The sequence below is a fragment of the Ranitomeya imitator genome, chromosome 1, assembly GCF_032444005.1.
Source record: "Ranitomeya imitator isolate aRanImi1 chromosome 1, aRanImi1.pri, whole genome shotgun sequence".
NCBI classification, from domain to species: domain Eukaryota; kingdom Metazoa; phylum Chordata; class Amphibia; order Anura; family Dendrobatidae; genus Ranitomeya; species Ranitomeya imitator.
The window spans coordinates 1,141,021,869-1,141,040,575 of record NC_091282.1 but is presented as its reverse complement, the minus strand read 5'-3'; the positions used below and the strand labels follow the sequence as shown (position 1 = coordinate 1,141,040,575).

The 18,707-nt window shown below is 47.0% G+C and overlaps 1 protein-coding gene across 1 annotated transcript in view; it reads left to right on the top strand.

The window, feature by feature from the left end:
* Positions 1 to 1,466: 1,466 nt before the first annotated feature.
* The window catches only part of SLC30A9 (solute carrier family 30 member 9), a 125,200-nt gene continuing 107,959 nt past the window's right edge, over positions 1,467 to 18,707 (top strand). The window contains exons 1-2 of the mRNA XM_069744537.1: positions 1,467 to 1,636; positions 16,167 to 16,325. Coding sequence (XP_069600638.1) covers positions 1,537 to 1,636; positions 16,167 to 16,325 — 259 coding nt within the window. The 5' untranslated portion in view covers positions 1,467 to 1,536. The remainder of the gene's footprint in view (positions 1,637 to 16,166; positions 16,326 to 18,707) is intronic.

Sequence of the window (18,707 nt, the reverse complement as noted above, 5' to 3'; positions counted from 1 at the left end):
AGGCGCATCTTCCAGATGTGCCTTTTCTGGGGTGGCTGGGGGCAGGTATTTTTAGCCAGGGGGGGGGGCAATAACCGTGGACCCTCTCCAGGCTATTAATATCTGCCCTCAGTCACTGGCTTTACTACTCTGGCGGAGAAAATTGTGCGGGAGCCCACGCCAATTTTTTCCGCCATTTAACCCTTTAATTTAATAGCTAGAAAAGCCAAATTTTGCATATACACACTACTAACATTAGTAGTGTGGAATCTGCAAAAAAAATGGGGATATGAGATGGTTTACTGTATGTAAACCAGGTCTCATATCATGTCGGGTTTAGGAAGGAGAAAGCAAAAGCCGGTAATTGAATTACCGGCTTTAAAGTCATCTCGCGCTGTATGAAATATTAATATATATACATATATGTGTCTACTGACATATATATATATATATATATATATATATATATAGACAATATATATATATATTTTTTTTTTGACACATGGATCCCTTGTATATCCGTATGTCGGTTTTGCAAGCCTGCGAGAAAAACACGCAGTACGGATGACATACGGATTACATACGGAGGATGCCATGCGCAAAAAACGCTGACACACCCTGCCTACGGAGGAGCTACAGACCACTATTTTGGGGACTTTTCAGCGTATTACGGCCGTAAAAAACGGACCGTATTTTCATACGCTGAGTGTGAACACGGCCTTACAGACACAGAACAAGGCAGAAGTCGCATAGTGACGCCACATAGAGAACGTTCTGGCGGCTCCGACTGTGAATGAACAACAAAAAATCCACAAGTCCCAATTAGAGATGAGCACAGATTATTAATATTTATTATTATAGCGCCATTTATTCCATGGCGCTTTACATGTGAGATGATTGGACGCCAGAAGGTGAGAGATTGGCGGCCGGTCCCTGTGCATCACGGTCAGCACTGACACCAGTCATACATGTCTGTGCGCTCAGTGATTTCTGTTTTTATTTGCAATAGGCAGGAGAATCTGTAAAAAAAAATTTTTGCAGATGAGAAACTCACTAACTGAAAAAAAAATGAAGCACGTATCACACACTGCTGAAACTCTGCTGGGTCTGAATGAGGCCTTATTCTGCCCCCTATGATAGCAGATGCACCACGCTGAGCGCCCTCTAGTGTCCGTGCGTATTGTACGTTCTGATATAAATAAAGCTGCGCTGTAGCAGAATCGCTGCAGCTCTGAGTATCACCGCTAGATGGCGCCAGCACGCATGTGTCGCTCTTTTTCTATGTCACATGTACACAAACCCATGGAGTTTGCAGGAGCACAGTTCCCTCTCAGTTGTCTTTCCCGACATTTTCTTGTAGACTATTGTAGAATTAGAATAGACTATTACTGAAGACTATTAGAATAGAAAGCAACGGGTTGGTCTACAACAAAATGGCCACCTAATCAGCGAAAAACACCATTACTTCCAAACCGTGCTCTAGTGACAGGATCAGTACACAGTCAGCTGAATGAGCCGTGTCTGCTGCCGGAATTCGGAAAGAAGCAGGATTGTAGTATGGCGGGGGCGTCTGCCCGGAGCCGGGGCTGGTCCTCACTCTGCAGGCTGTACCTTCGTGTTCATGCGGTGCCGCCGAGCTGCGTCCGGGCCTGTCATGGTGAGTATGTGAGGGGAGGCCAGACATGGAGACCCCACACAGCACATGACTGCCCTGCTCACCCCAGTACTGACAGATGAGGGCTCGGGTATATACCTATATATACGTATATGTCTGTGTCCAGCAGGTTGTAGCCCCATAGGCGTGCACTGACACATTGGGAGGCATCATATGAGCTGTCACATGATCAGTGCTGTCCCCTCCACATATAGACCACTACTACCCCTAGTGTACAGGTGCCCCTAGGTAGTGACCCTAGTGTACGGGCGCCCCTAGTGACCCTGGTGTGCGGGCGCCCCTAGGTAGTGACCCTGGTGTGCGGGCGCCCCTAGGTAGTGACCGTGGTGTGCGGGCGCCCCTAGGTAGTGACCCTGGTGTGCGGGCGCCCCTAGGTAGTGACCGTGGTGTGCGGGCGCCCCTAGGTAGTGACCGTGGTGTGCGGGCGCCCCTAGGTAGTGACCCTGGTGTGCGGGCGCCCCTAGGTGGTGACCCTGGTGTGCGGGCGCCCCTAGGTGGTGACCCTGGTGTGCGGGCGCCCCTAATGACCCTGGTGTGCGGGCGCCCCTAGGTAGTGACCCTGGTGTGCGGGCGCCCCTAGGTAGCGACCCTGGTGTGCGGGCTCCCCTAGGTAGTGACCGTGGTGTGCGGGCGCCCCTAGGTAGTGACCCTGGTGTGCGGGCGCCCCTAGGTAGTGACCCTGGTGTGCGGGCGCCCCTAGGTAGTGACCCTGGTGTGCGGGCGCCCCTAGGTGGTGACCCTGGTGTGCGGGCGCCCCTAGGTGGTGACCCTGGTGTGCGGGCGCCCCTAGGTAGTGACCCTGGTGTGCGGGCGCCCCTAGGTGGTGACCCTGGTGTGCGGGCGCCCCTAATGACCCTGGTGTGCGGGCGCCCCTAGGTAGTGACCCTGGTGTGCGGGCGCCCCTAGGTAGTGACCCTGGTGTGCGGGCGCCCCTAGGTAGTGACCCTGGTGTGCGGGCGCCCCTAGGTAGTGACCCTGGTGTGCGGGCGCCCCTAGGTGGTGACCCTGGTGTGCGGGCGCCCCTAGGTGGTGACCCTGGTGTGCGGGCGCCCCTAGGTAGTGACCCTGGTGTGCGGGCGCTCCTAGGTGGTGACCCTGGTGTGCGGGCGCCCCTAGGTAGTGACCCTGGTGTGCGGGCGCCCCTAGGTAGTGACCCTGGTGTGCGGGCGCTCCTAGGTGGTGACCCTGGTGTGCGGGCGCCCCTCATGACCCTGGTGTGCGGGCGCCCCTAGGTAGTGACCCTGGTGTGCGGGCGCCCCTAGGTGGTGACCCTGGTGTGCGGGCGCCCCTCATGACCCTGGTGTGCGGGCGCCCCTAGGTAGTGACCCTGGTGTGCGGGCGCCCCTAGGTGGTGACCCTGGTGTGCGGGCGCCCCTAGGTGGTGACCCTGGTGTGCGGACGCCCCTAGGTAGTGACCCTGGTGTGCGGGCGCCCCTAGGTAGTGACCCTGGTGTGCAGGCGCCCCTAGGTGGTGACCCTGGTGTGCGGGCGCCCCTAGGTGGTGACCCTGGTGTGCGGGCGCCCCTAGGTGGTGACCCTGGTGTGCGGGCGCCCCTAGGTGGTGACCCTGGTGTGTGGGCGCCCCTAATGACCCTGGTGTACTTCTATGGGAGTTTGTACAATGAGAATGAATGGATCAGAGTTCCCCAGCTCTATTTAGATGGGGCGCTTCAAAGCCTTGTTCTTGGGATTGCGGACCCCGGCGATCAAATTATCTCCTATGCTATCAATAGGGAATAAGTTGGTACAAACCATTTAACTTGTACCTGTCTATCGCTATTGATGTACTGACCTAGGCACATACTGGCCGCGGCTACATCCATGACTCACACGCTTTTATCAGCTTGGTGCTTCTTACGAAGCTTTGACCTTTGCTTCTACCAGGAGAAATCACCAGCACCCACATACATTACACAGACTACATACAAATGTCACCTTACCCTTTCATTTTAATCCCATGATACATGTACATGGCTTGACCTGGACTGCTAGTGATCGCCTATACTTCGGCAGAGCATCCATCCAGCGGTTGTGTGGGTATTGTATCCCCGTTTTCTGGTATTGATGAGCGATCCATTGGCCGGATATACACAATATATGGAATGAGCACAGTTCGGTGCAGTGTAATGGCCATACAGCGGAGCTGCAGCACCCGAGCACAGTCACTACAATGTACAGAGCTGGGCTGTTCTGGCGGCAGACATTGTGTACATACGGGATGTCTGGGGAGCTGATATCAGGGGATTGTAAAGGTGACCGATGTTGGATTCACACCAGGCTGATATTGAGGGAATCAGATGTAGGACACTTGTCTACCACCAGCCACATCAGTCGTCCATGGCTGCTGGACAGGAGGCCTCCGCCACCGCTCATCTGCTTGGAATGTCACACCTCGCCTGATTCGTAGTCCCGGGACTACATGGCATCCAGGGATCACGTGATTGCCTGCTCCAATAGAAGAACAGCATTCCTTCTGCGTTTTGTCCATGTACACTTACCGAGTGCTATATACAATAATCTCCAAAATGCAAGAGAGAATTGCTTCTGTCCTGTCTTTCATGAACTCGCTGACAGACCGCCATACTGCTGACAGACCGCCATACCGCTAACCTGCATCTTCTATGTTAAAGTAGCATTGAAGCAATGATGTCAGAAGAAATCTCTGCCGGCTCCTGATTTGCACCCGCTGCTGTCTAAAGACAGTGGACCGTCATCAAGGAGTTTATCCAGTCTTGAAATCCAGCCCAGAACAAAAATAGATCCAGTGTCGGATTATAAACATCTGAGGATCTGCTGGATGAATGATCGCATTTGTGACACAGATGTGCATAATAAGCTGGCGGTGTAGATTTTTTTGGGGGTGGTTGTTTGAGATGTGCTGTGTATACTCCAGTAATGAGGTTCTCATGGGGGCCCAGTGCCAGGACCTCCTTTGGTCGGCTGTTATTACTCACTAGTAAAATAAAGGCTTATACAGAAATCAATGATCGGCCAAAAGTTGTATTTGCACACGAATTTGGCTAAAGCACAGGTTGTGTGGCCAGGTGCGGCTACAGCACAGCATAATGCAGGCGACTGGAATCTCGTTATCACCCGCCAGGTGCAGCGACCAGACAATATCCAATATCTGGCTCCCGCTTTTTGCCCCTTGCACAGCTCTGGTACCTTGCATGTCATGATACGACCTCATTCACCTGCATAATGCTGCGATATAGAAGCAGCACACAGCGGTTCTCTGCCACACAATGTGTTGCGGCTAAAGTCGCCATGTGAAATGACTGTTCTTTCTTTTCTGTTTTTGTATCTTCTCACTTTCTGCCATGTGAACATTCCTGTTTCCCCAGTGAGACTGAAAACCTGTATAGAGAATTGGCATCAAACTTGAAAAGATTGGTTGCTACAGGCAACACAATCAGAATTCATATATCATATCATAGAGCTTGCATCAATGAATGAAAGAGGTGATATGATTGGTTGTTCGGGAATTTAGCCGTCCTCCTGAAAGAAGAAAACGGGCTCTTTGGCGCCACCTGTAGCTTCTGGGGGAGGCTAATTTTTTCCGCAGAGTATTGCCTGTAAGACATCTACACCTGCTGAATCTTCACAAGAAGGACCAGCACCTGCCCCGTGATTGCTATGCCCAGCACTGTCACAGAACAGTTTTTATACATCATGTCTATTGAAGTTTCATCTCTGAGCTGCATACATCAGAGCAAAAAACTGTTTGTTGGGTTCTCCATGCATGTGTTGTGACAGTGAAACAGCCGCGACACATGGAGCTGCATCACCGGACAGCTGATCAGCAGGAGTGATCCAAGTAGCCGGGTTCCCTCTGCAGCTTTTTGGTAAGCGCTATAGCTTGCCGAATAAGGAGGGACCTGAACAGATTCCCTCATCTCTAGTAACGACAAGCTTAGGAAGCTAACCGAGAGCAGTGAGGTATGTGGCCAGGTGACCCGATTGTCCCAACCTGGATTCTTTAAGACGTCTCTGGAGTTTAAGTGATGGTCAATGAAGCAGTCCTGTGTTCTTCCAGCTGGGGCCATGGTCCCCTAAGTTAACATCCTTTAGAGTCTCTAGGACAGAGGTGGGGAATCTTTTTTTTTTTTTCTGCCAAGGGCCATTTGGATCTTTATACCATCCTTCGGGGGCCGTACGAACTCCACCCACAAAGTACATCCTGACTCAGGACGTAATCTTTCATTGCATGCCCTTCAGCGTTCAGTAGTGAACACTGCGTGTGTGTGCTAACAGAGCAAGAAGAAATTAATGAGCTGGTTGTAATCAAAATACAGCTCCCTGCCCAAGAATGTGGTCCCTGAGAAACTGCTCGAGGGCCTGATAAAAGGTCATCGAAGGCCGTAAATGGCCCTGGGGCCTGATGTTCCCCACCCCTGCACTAGCACCAGAGGAAATATTCTTATATAGTTCACAATTGGCTTTCAAGCCAGCATCCAGAGCTCAAGAGAAAGATATGAATGAGGTTAACTCGGATTGTTTATTTATAGTTTCCACGGTCAGTAATTGGAAGCGTTTTGAGCACAGCACATGTCCAAGACGTTGCCGGCTTTTGAACGCTGGTGATTCATTGAACCGTGCAGAATCACTGTGTCCAATACATTGTACGGGTGATATTTATCTTGCAGACACTCACATCTCCGCAAGATAAATTGACATGCTGCGGTCTGCAAAGATGCGCCGCATGTCCGTCTCCGCGGGGTACCCGCGGGCGTCTGTGCACGCATACTGGACATGGTATTTCTTGATATCACATCCGCTATGCTGTAACATCTGGCCGCTGAGGGTTGGATGCTGCGGAGGTGCGCAGCGTCCAACCTGTAGTGTTTACTGACCATGGGAACATACCCTCAATGTTTGCAAGTCAACAAACTTCTTGGCACGGTACAATGAGTAGTCAACAGATCAGTAAGCATCATTGTTCAGTTACCCTGCATTACTGTTTTGCAAAGATAGCATGCAATAAACTGTAGGAGCTGATAATAGAGGTAAATATTCGTCCAACAAGAAGAGTCAATACTTCAGCAGTTTATGATTCTCTGCCTACTGAATTTTCGTCTGGCATCATTACGAAGAAATGCTTTGTCGTCACATTATTCCTTATTTGTCTTGTGCTTTTTGTGGACTTTAAATAAAGAATGGGTTTAGAAGATTTTCTTGAGTGCTGAGCTACACCCATTATTCTGTTGTCTGCCTGGGAAACCAGCCTTGCCTCCATGCACCAAGACATTTGATCCATTAGCTCCAGTGTGTATTTAGAATTGGTGGACTGAATAATTTGTGCTTTGGAACCCAATTCAAAGTGCCCGACCCTCATCACCCATGTCCTCATCTGTCGGGGGCTCCCATACACTTTAGGCTGTCATCTGATTTCCTTTATATTGATTCTGCCAACGTTCATGTGTGTCTGGGGGCTTTAGTCTGGCATTATCTCAAAGTTATTAGATGTTCTGAATTGTTGGTCGTCGCACAACGTCCTTGTAAATGTAGAGAGAAATCAGGATGAAATATCAGCAAAAAAAAAAATGCCATTATTTGATTCGTAGACCCCTGTAGGTAAAGAACCCCTTATTATTGGGTCCAGCATTTATCAGAATGACTTGCTCGTTTACAAAGGATGTTGTAATTTAGTAATTTTCTGTTCTGAGGCCCCATTGTTCGGCTGCTGTACTCCATGTGATTGCAGTGAAGCTGCTGCTTTTGGAATTAGTACTGGTCAGATGATTGTGGGTCATGACGCTAGTGTGCACAGCGGCCTGGGCTGCCTTTTACAGTACTATATTTTATGTAGCACAAGATCTGAATTTTCTCTCGCGGTCCATCACCACCACACTCCTGAGTGCTCCCATCATTCTTGTGCCCACACGATCCCGTCCATGTGTGACGTTGTGCCTCAGCTGGCATACAGCACTTCCGGATATTCTTGCAATCTATCATGTAAGCTGTAGACTTGCTCAGACACCTTAGATCGCAAATTTTGATTTCCGATATAATCTGTGTGGGGTCTACCAGCACGAGGAGTTAGGGCTTCATTCACATCACACTTCGTTTTTTTTTTTTTTAATCAGAAAAATTAGCCAATTTTTCATCACAGTTTGATCATTTTTTTTGACTGATGGGGAATAAAACATTTTCTACCTTCTCCTATTTGTCAGTGAAAACCGGGCCGCACACGGTTGGCATTTGAATATTGTCAGATTTCTACTGACCCATAGACTTGCATTGCTGATTTTTTTCGGACCATCTCCGTGATTTTGTACAGACCGTTCGGTCCGAGGAAAAAATTGGACTTGTAAAGAAGCCCATAGACTGTCATCTGTGGGAAAAAAAACGTATAGAACTCACATGTTAAAAAAAAAAAAATCTGATGTGTGAATGAGCCCTAAGGAGTGGTCTTGTCGGATGTTTTATTATTATTATTATTATTATTATTATTATTATTATTATTACGATGTGATTGGTTCTCACAATACAATGCTCACTGGTAACAGGAAATCAGCAAAAGCCAAATTTAGTGGACGACCTTAATTTTTTGACCTATAAAATGTACCTAGTGTGATCCGATGCCCTATTTTTTTTTTTTGGGGGGGGGGGGAGGAATGTTTCTCTTCTGCAGGTCGTTCAGCAGTGACCTTTAGATTTGTTTGCCTAGAAACAGAAAATAAATAAATTATCCCTCGACCTGACCAGAGGTTCCCTGGTTATTGTTGTTCTATCATCCTAGACATTTCTCCCCTATGTCTGTCTGCCCTGCACTGATGGGACTTTAATATTACAGCTGCTGATAAATTTTCGTGTAATCCAGGCTGCCGTCTATGCAGCCCTTATGCCGTAATAGAGCGTATGCATAGGGATGATACTGTTGGGGAATCCTCGTCATAATATAGTGGTCCCCTGTCTCCTTGTGAATATAATCATCCGCACAATGTAATGTGTGGGACCCGCCGACAGAGCTGTTACCATTTTATAAAGTGGTGGTAGAACCTGACTAGTCATGAGCCAACCTGAACAGTAAAGTTCAGGATCCGAACCGAACGCCTAGTGTCGGTGCATGGACCCCGAACACGGACGTCTCCAGTGTTACTGTTAGGCTGTGTGCACACGTTGTGTGTTTTTCACGTTTTTTCGCTATAAAAACGCATGAAAAAAAACGCATACATATGCATCCCATCAATTAGAATGCATTCCGCAATTTTTGTGCACACGATGCGTTTTTTTCCGCAAAAAAGCATCGCGGTAAAAAACGCAGCATGTTCATTAATTTTGCGGACTTTTTGCGTTTTTCCCGCTATTTAATGCATTGGGAAAAAAACGCACAAAAAACTCGTAAATGCAAGAAAAACGCATGCCGATTTCTTGCAGAAAATGTCCGTTTTTTTTCAGGAATGTTCTGCAAGAAATCCTGACATGTGCACATAACCTTTGGGTTCGGCAGTCCGAACATCGGGTATTTCCCACTCTGCCATCTGCATTACAGCGTGAGAAATAGCGGCAGCTCTGATTGGCGGTAAGCTCGTTACCGCCATTCAGAGCGCTGCAATTCCTACGCTGTCGTATGACAACATGTGAGCCCGCAGCTGTGATTGGCGGTTAAAAGGTTACCGCCGGTCACAGGTGTCGGCTGATGAGTACTACTTTCATCATGTTACATCTGCTATCAGCGAGAGCAGGTGTAGGATGATGAGAGTAGTGCTCTCATCAGCTGACGCCTGTGATCGGCGGTAACCTTTTTACCGCCAGTCACAGCTGCTGGCTCATGCTTTCATACGACAGCATAGGAATTGCAGCGCTCTGACTGTCAGTAATGATCTTACCGCCGATCAAAACCTATGTTTCCCACTCTGTCACTCAGATGACAGAGTGGGAAGCAGATGTTCAGGGCCCCTATTCATCTGAATGGGGTCTGGGTTCAGGTACCGTTCTGTTACCAGAACCAAACTTTTTTAAATGTTCAACCGAAACTGCCAGACTTGAACATCCACGAGTTCTCCCATTGCTAAACCTGACCTCTTCGACCCACAGTAAAGGGTATCTGTCACCTCATTTAAGTGTTTTCGCTAATAATTTGGGCAGGTTGTATAAAGCTGAAACTAGTCATACCTGTATTCCTCCTTGATGATGGCTTATTCATTCAGACTATGGGCTGTACATTGCCCGGAAGAAAACACTGCCTCCTCATTATACTAGATTTCTCCCCCCTCCCCCCCATCCTTCCCTGCTTGCCTTTGACGTCAGTTGGCCAGAAATCCCACTCCTGCGCATTTTGACTGCCGTCTCTCCTGTGCACACTTCCGCCCTTCTCAGGGCAGTGGCTTCAATTTTCTTGGGCGCAGGTTGTGGAGAGTCGCTGTCACTTCCGGTCCCGGTGTTCTCTGGCGCTCTGAAAAGTTGCATGTCGGGTCGGAAATCATGCAGGAGGTATACAGGCATGACTAGTTTCAGCTTTATATGACCTGTATGCCCATATTATTAGCTAGAAATGCTCAAATGGGGTGACAGATACCCCTTAACATACAAACATACGCTGCATCCAAAGTGCTGCTACATCCGGATCATGGGCACCCGGCCTAAGGGTATGTGCATATGACCTTTTTCAGGCAAATTCTGTCTAAAAAAGTGCTATTGAAACCCTGAAAAGGATGAATATATGCACAGCAATGCCCAAACGACTTGTTGTGCACATGTTTAGTCTTGTATAACTTCTTTTAACTATTTCAGGATTCCAAAGTTGTAAAGTGTACAAAAGAAGTGACCATTCCTCCGTTCTTCTGGCGGCCTCTGCTTGGAAGCTGTTACTACGTTGTATATGAAATAAAAAACAAAGCCGGCAGCAAAGCCACCAATAAAGTGACGGTAGAGACTCGAAAGTAGAGGCGTCAGGAAAAAACAGCGCCTGCATCTTCCTACAGCAGAAACTATGCGGTTACACCAGTGTCTAAAAGAGGTTGTGTGCACATATCCTAAAGGGTCAGTGCTGGGGCCCCTTCAGTCACATAATTGGCCCCCACTGATCAACCAGTGACAGTATATGTTTTCCAACTTGGCTGAGAGAAAACAGCGGGTCTACAGAGAACGGAGAAAGACCTGTTCTGTTCACAGTAAGGAAGGGAAACTGACTTCAGCATGCTTCATAAATCAGATTACCCGTATAAACCCGATTATAGCACTGGAATTGTAGGAAAGTTCTATCGAGTTATAACATAATAATTACACAAGGTTACGTAGGTGGCGGTACTCTATCTAGGGTCCACACCAATGCCTTGAATGATGGCTGCCTTCACGGGTCTCAGTCAGCAGATTAGCAGCTCAGTTTGTGCTTTCTGTATATTGCATCAGTTGTTCTCTGTCCTATATCTCCTGAATGTACACGCTTAGGCAGCTTTTCCAGGAGGTGACCGGTCACAGCCAGTGACTGTGGGTTGGGGAGTTTATGAAATGGCTTTTACAATGATCTGTTTGATGTTGAACTCTGTTCTAGCTTGTCTTTATTGCTGATTTCTAAAACTGGTTGTCACATGGAACACAAGCATTTAACTGCTGCTGTCAGAGATTGCTATCAGCATCTGAATAGTTAAAGGGGGTATCTGGGACATTAGAAAAAAAGTGATGTAGTTGCTAAAAGAGGCAACTACCTGGCTGTTATACACAACGTTCCTGCCAGAGATTCAGCTACTCTCCGTCAAATCGAGCAGCAGTTTCTCGTCCTGTTAACAGGGTGGGGCTACTGGTGTCATGCTGATTGACAGCCATCTTCCGCTGTCAAATTGGGGGAAGCTGGCTGTCGATCATCATGACACCTGTAGTCCTGTCCTGTCAGCAGGAAGAGAAACTGCTGCTCTGGTGACGGGGAGCAGCTGAATCTCTGGCAGGGGCGGTTAATGATTGGCATTGGATACAACAGGCGGGTAGTTGCCTCTGTTAGCAACTACATGCCTTTTTTTTAATTCCAAGATATCCCCTTTAAAGAAGTATCCCTCTTCCTTTCCAAATGTTGTATCTTAATATATTGCAGTCATCATAGTATATAGCACTATGTACTTACAATTGCTCATTTTGCCTTTCTACCCAGCTAATTTTGTTTTCCATTAGGCCTATGGCCTCACATGATTAATAACTGACTAGCTGAATCCCTCTAAGCTCCATGTAGAATAAGAAGGTCTCTTTTCCTTGCATGAGTCATAATTCACTGCAAAAGTCCTTGTCGGGGAGGAGGGAGCAGCTGGGTCAGAAGACAAAGAGAGGAATAATATACGGTGGCGCAGTGGTTAGCACTACAGCCTTGCAGCGCTGGGGTCCTGGGTTCTGCAAAGAGTTTGTATGTTCTCTCCGTGTTTGCGTGGGTTTCCTCCGGGCACTCCGGTTTCCTCCCACATTCTAAAGACATACTGATAGGAATTCTAGATTGTGAGCCCAATCGGGGACAGTGATGATAATGTGTGCAAACTGTAAAGCGCTGCGGAATATGTTAGCGCTATATAAAAATAAAGATTATTATTATTATACGCAGGGACAAGAGACTTCCTGTTTCTACATAGAGCAAAGAGAAGAGGAGAATTAGCTGGGTAGAAAGGCAAAGTGAGCAATTGTTAGTACACAGGGCTGTATATTGTGATGACTGCTATATATTAATATATTAAGAAGATAAAACCTTTGATGGGAGTGCTTCTTTAAACAGCAGTATTTTGAGCTAGGTCCAATTGCTGTTGATGGAGGGAGGTGCTGGCTGTGTATGAAGCCGGTTCAGCTCGTGAGCCCACTGGATACATGTGCACCCACCATAGTATGTACCACTACGTCCTATGTTGCCAAGGGGTTAAACGGAAGATATCTTCAGAAAACGAGCTATTGTTTAAATCAGGTTTTTGTGTTGCATGTATTTTTTTATTTTTACATGGCAATGTGTGGTTTTTTTTTTTACTTGTCTCAAACTGTATTTAACATAAAAAAAAAAACTCATAGGAAGAGGGAGTAGGTGAGCTGTGACATCACCTTTTGTGATTAGTGGCTCCTGTGTTACCAGCTGTGTGTAGGTAGTGCTGTTGCCTGTCATTTCAATCCTGCCTCTGATGATAATGAGCCTGCTGTAGGCTCTTCCTAAAATGAAAGGAATCACAAGTCTAAAAAAAAGAAGCCCCATTGTCCAGTGTGAGACTTGCAAAAATACGATTTTTACATTTTTTTTATGAGGATTGTAATATGAAAAAAAACACTTTTTAAATATTTTCCTTCATTAAATACGTGTGTGTGTAGGCAGAGTGTTAATATACTCACAGCTGTTCTCTCCAGTGTCCAGCTCCGCTCTGCTCCTCTTCTCAGTGATGTCATCGCTCTGCAGACTTTCTGGGCCACACCGCGCTCTGTGTGACCCACAAAACTTTTACAATTTGTTTATGGAGTGTCAGAACGAGGCTCCATAGACTTACATTGTAAAAAATACTCCCATTTTATGCATAGAGTGACCCGGATGTGTGAGAGCGGTGACCTCTCAGAAGAGGAGCAGAACGGTGCTGGATCCTGGAAAGAGCAGCTGTAGGCGAGTATATGAACACATTCACACTACACACCATACAAGCATTTGTCTTGGAAGGGCTTGTTTAAATTACATGAAACACATACTCCTGATTTAGGTCATTTTCTGATTGACGCTTCCCTATAAATATATCACTTACAAATATGCTTGAATTAAGTAATGTTTTCTGAATCCAAAATATCGCTGTTCTGGCAGCTCCACTTCCGGCTTGGGTTCAACACAGTAGAGGGCTTCCATTCCTGTGTGTGAAGGAGACTGGCTGACTGACTCATTTGAATAGCTAAGCCAGCCCCTTTCTTTGTCTGTGCTGTGATGGAGCAGGGGGTCGCTGGACTTTTGAAATGAACCAGTCAGTCATCCCTGATCCCATGCATTATTGAGAAGTGCCAAACATAGCCAAAAGTAGAGTTCGTGGGATTGCGGTGTGTCCCTACTCAGTCAGCACTGATTGGATGGTGTCAGATGTGTAGGGGCGTACCCCCCAGACCTGTCGGGAGTGGGCACCGGCCCTTCCCATAGTGGGCACCGTGTGCAAATGTTACTTACCGTACCTTGAGTTTCACCAGATACAAGGTTGTTAGCACAGAGAAGACCCATGAAGAGAAATCTTATTGACTCATGGCAATCGTGTTGTGACATTGTTTTGTCAGTCTGCTGGTTCCAGAGCCGTGTGCCATGCCACAATGCTCTGACTTGTGAAAGATGATTTTCTACTAATTAAGTGTTAATGTGCAATACATCTGCGGGATGTCGCTTAAAAGCCACTTCTCAAAATTGATTTTAATAACTTGTCATTTACTTATATTACAAACTGACTGATGGGAGAACGCCAACTTTATATGCCCTTTCCCTATGCTCTCCTGTATACAGATGGGCACCAAGTCGCTTCTTTCTTCATGTGCCACCATTGATGCCTAGGCAAGTGCTGGACATAGGAAAATGTGTCCACATTAGTCACAAGATGGAGCAGCCCTTATTTCTCTCTGGTATTCATTCATTATCTGACAAGAAGCCGCCATGTCTCCATATGATCTGGGAGGCGCAGAGTACAGGCTGCAGCTCTATGGGTTTCCTTATAGAGAGCCAGAATCCAGTCGTGTATGAGGGGAAGCTCTTATTAATGGTCTCTACTCTCTGGGGTCCAGACTGCACAGTCAGAGATTTTAAGGACGATCAATCACTTGTCACAACCACATCATTTTTTTACTGGTGTAAATGTGGCTGCTCTCCTGAATCTGGGTCATTTTTTTTTTGGTTTCTTCACGTCTCAATTTGAGGCTCTCTTCCCTGCATTAGTCTATATCCTGAGTTGGGCTTGGTCCTCAAGAAGTCTTCTGCAGCCTACTGAAAGCTTTTGAGGTGGGTGATGGGCCGATTCAGTATAAAGAGGTCGTCTGCTACTATATCATTGATGACTCAGTGATGAGCGAATATACTCGTTACTCGAGATTTCCTGAGCACGCTCGGGTGTCCTCTGAGTATTTGTTAGTGCTCAGAGATTTAGTTATTATTGCCTCAGCTGAATGATTTACATCTGTTAGCCAGCATAAGTACATGTGGGCATTCCCTAGCAACCAGGCACCCCCACATGTACTTATGCTGGCTCTCAGATGTAAATCATGCAGCTGCGTCAACAAAAACTAAGTTTCCGAGCACTAACAAATACTCGGAGGTCACCTGAGTGTGCTCAGGAAATCTCGAGTAACGAGTACACTCGCTCATCACTATTGATGACCTATCCGTATGTGTCTGATTGGTGGGGTGATGAGCTGTGTTGGTTTACTTTTTACTTTGGTAGCCAAAAAATGCAATTTTGGTCTCTGACCACAGCACCTTCCTCCATACATTTGGGGAATCTTCCACACATCTTTTGGCAAAGTGAAAACGAGCCTTATCATCTTTTTGTGTAAGTAAAGGCTTTTTTCTGGCCACTCTTCCTCAAAGGCCACCTCTATGGAGTGTATAGATTATTGTGGTCGTATGGACAGATACTCCAGTCTGTGCTTGGGAACTCTGCAGCTCCTTCAGGGTTACCTTTGGATTCTGTGCTGCCTCTCTGATTAATGCCCTCCTTGCCCGGGCTAAGTTTTGGTGGGCGGCCCTCTCTTGGCAGGTTTGTTGTGGAACCATTTAATAATAATGGATTTGATGGTGCTTCGGGGGATCATCAGAGATATGGTTGAGTTATGAAAATATCTTGTTCTTTTTCTTCTCAACCACTTTGCCCCTGACTTGTTAGGAGATCTCCTCGGTCTTCATGGTGTTTGGTTAGTGGTGCCGCTTGTTAATGGTGGTTCCTCTTGTTAGTGGTGTTGCAGCCTCTGTGGCCTTTCAGAAAAGGTAAAGTATATACTGACAGACATGGGACTCTTAGATTGCGCACAGGGGGACGTCCTGTCACTAAGCATGTGACTTATGAGGGTAATTACTTGCACCAGAAATTTTTAGGGGTGAATACACCTGCACATAGTAATTTTTACTTATTTGATAACATAAGTTTAATTTTTGCCTATATTTTCTCACTTCACCATCTTAGACTACTTATTGGTGATGTATCACACACAAATAGGATTACAAAGATATTCAAACACCATTTATAATGTTACAAAATAGGTAGAAAGCCCAGAGGAGTGAATACTTTTGCAAGCCACTGTAACTCCAGCTCTGCTAGTGGACAATATCTGAGTGGACTCATCCAGGATTTTTCCACATTCCCACGCGCTTACAGATGTCTTCATATAGGATCACCCTAATTACACTACATTTAGGTATATGGAAAGCGTCATTGGATGACGTGTGTGGTCGCGATGGCGGGTAAGCCCTGCTTCATCTATCCCTCTTGCAGCATTTTGTGGGTACACAGTGATGCCGCCATCTGGTTAGACGCTGCCAGGAGAAACCCGCCTGGCGTTTTGCTTGTGTAGTGCATGCGGTTATTACTTACATGCCTGTGCTTTTCTTTAGGATGGCAGCACCCTGTGAAGAGCAGAGGGCTCCTGTGTGTAATGCCATGTAGCCGCCTGCCAGTGCAAGCACAAATCCGGCTTTATTCCAGCGAGCCCAAGGAAGGAGGAGGACCAAGTGAGGCCAACACGACAGGCTCAGCAGAGAAAACCACAGCAGGTAACAAGGTTTGGTTATCTACTATACTTTGTGAATAGAAAGTGGCTCTGTTTACGGTCACCTTTTTGTGATTGAGTTATTAAAATGCAATAAAAACCCATTGTCACCCTATTCCTTCCTTTTTACATGATGAAGTTAAAGATGCGTTTTTTTACTTAAGTTTTGTGATGAAAGCGCAGTTTGATTGCACCACATTGTATCAGCAGTGAGATAGGCTACTTTCACACTAGCGTCAGACTCGGCCCGTCACAGTGCGTCGGGCCGACATACCGACGCTAGCAGTGAATGCGCCGCACAACGGGTGCAGCGGATGCATTTTTCCAGCGCATCCGCTGCCCCATTGTGAGGTGGGGGCGGAGTTCCGGCCGCGCATGCGCGGTCGGAAAAGGCGGACCGTCGGCAGCTAAAAACGTTACATGTAACGTTTTTTGCTCCCGGCGGTCCGTCACAACACGGCGCAACCGTCGCACGACGGTTGCGACGTGTGTCAATGCGTCGCCATGCGTTGCTAATGTTAGTCTATGGGGCAAAAATGCATCCTGCAGACAACTTTGCAGGATGCGTTTTTTCCCATAAACGACGCATTGCGACGTATTGAAAAAAACACTAGTGTGAAAGTAGCCTTAGTGAGTAATACTCCTTTCTATCTGCCTTTTCTTTTTTATTTTTAGGCTAACAGGAAGAGAGTAAAGATGACTGTCAGACTAGCAGCAAACTCTGTAGCCATCCTTCCACCTTTAACTAAGGCTATAGTTAAAGGGAACCTGTCACCAAAAAATTTGTATTATATCCACCATCTTTCAGTCATCTTCAAAAAGACGGTCGCCAAATTTTTACCATCTAATCTGAGAGCAGCATAATGCAGATACTGAGACCCTGATTCCAGTGATGTCACTTACTAGGCTGCTTGCTGTTGTTTTGATACAATCACTGTTTTATCATCAGATTATCACTGGAGAACTAGTAAACCTGCTGCCATGTAGTCCTCCATATTCTTATCGCTTATCCAGGTAATGTAAATAAAGGCTTATAACCTGACGTTAAATTCATCCATTGGTTGTATAAATTATTCTTTTGAAAGCTGAAACCCTCCAAAATGTGGTTTAGGTTAAGAAAATAAATTGGCATCAATACAGAAATATATTTATACAACCAATGGATGAATTTAACCTCAGGTTATAAGCTTTTATTTACATAACATGGATAAGCGACATAACTTCTGTCAGGGAGTGTAGTATTGCCATAAATCACTGTAACCGTTGCTGCAGCTGCCATAGTATTGCCATTAATCACTGCCAACGCTGCTGCAGCTGCCATAGTATTGCCATAAATCACTGCTGCTGCAGCTGCCATAGCATCGCCATAAATCACTGCCACCGCTGCTGCAGCTGCCATAGCATCGCTATAATTCACTGCCACCGCTGCTGCAGCTGCTATAGCATCGCTATAATTCACTGCCACCGTTGCTGCAGCTGCCATAGTATCGCCATAAATCACTGCTACTGCTGCTGCAGCTGCCATAGTATTGCCATAAATCACTGCCACCACTGCTGCAGCTGCCATAGCATCGCCATTAATCACTTCCACCGCTGCTGCAGCTGCCATAGTATTGCCATTAATCACTGCTACTGCTGCTGCAGCTGCCATAGTATTGCTATAAATCACTGCCACCGCTGCTGCAGCTGCCATAGCATCGCTATAATTCACTGCCACCACTGCTGCAGCTGCCATAGCATCGCTATAATTCACTGCCACCATTGCTGCAGCTGCCATAGTATTGCCATAAATCACTGCCACCGCTGCTGCAGCTGCCATAGTATCGCCATTAATCACTTCCACCGCTGCTGCAGCTGCCATAGTATTGCCATAAATCACTGCTACTGCTGCTGCAGCTGCCATAGTATTGCCATAAATCACTGCCTCCACTGCTGCAGCTGCCATAGCATCGCCATTAATCACTTCCACCGCTGCTGCAGCTGCCATAGTATCGCCATTAATCACTGCTACTGCTGCTGCAGCTGCCATAGCATCGCCATTAATCACTGCCACCGCTGCTGCAGCTGCCATAGTATTGCTATAAATCACTGCCACCGCTGCTGCAGCTGCCATAGCATCGCTATAATTCACTGCCACCACTGCTGCAGCTGCCATAGAATCGCCATTAATCACTGCCAACGCTGCTGCAGCTGCCATAGCATCGCTATAATTCACTACCACTGCTGCTGCAGCTGCCATAGCATCGCCATTAATCACTGCCACCGCTGCTGCAGCTGCCATAGCATCGCCATTAATCACTGCCACCGCTGCTGCAGCTGCCATAGTATTGCTATAAATCACTGCCACCGCTGCTGCAGCTGCCATAGCATCGCTATAATTCACTGC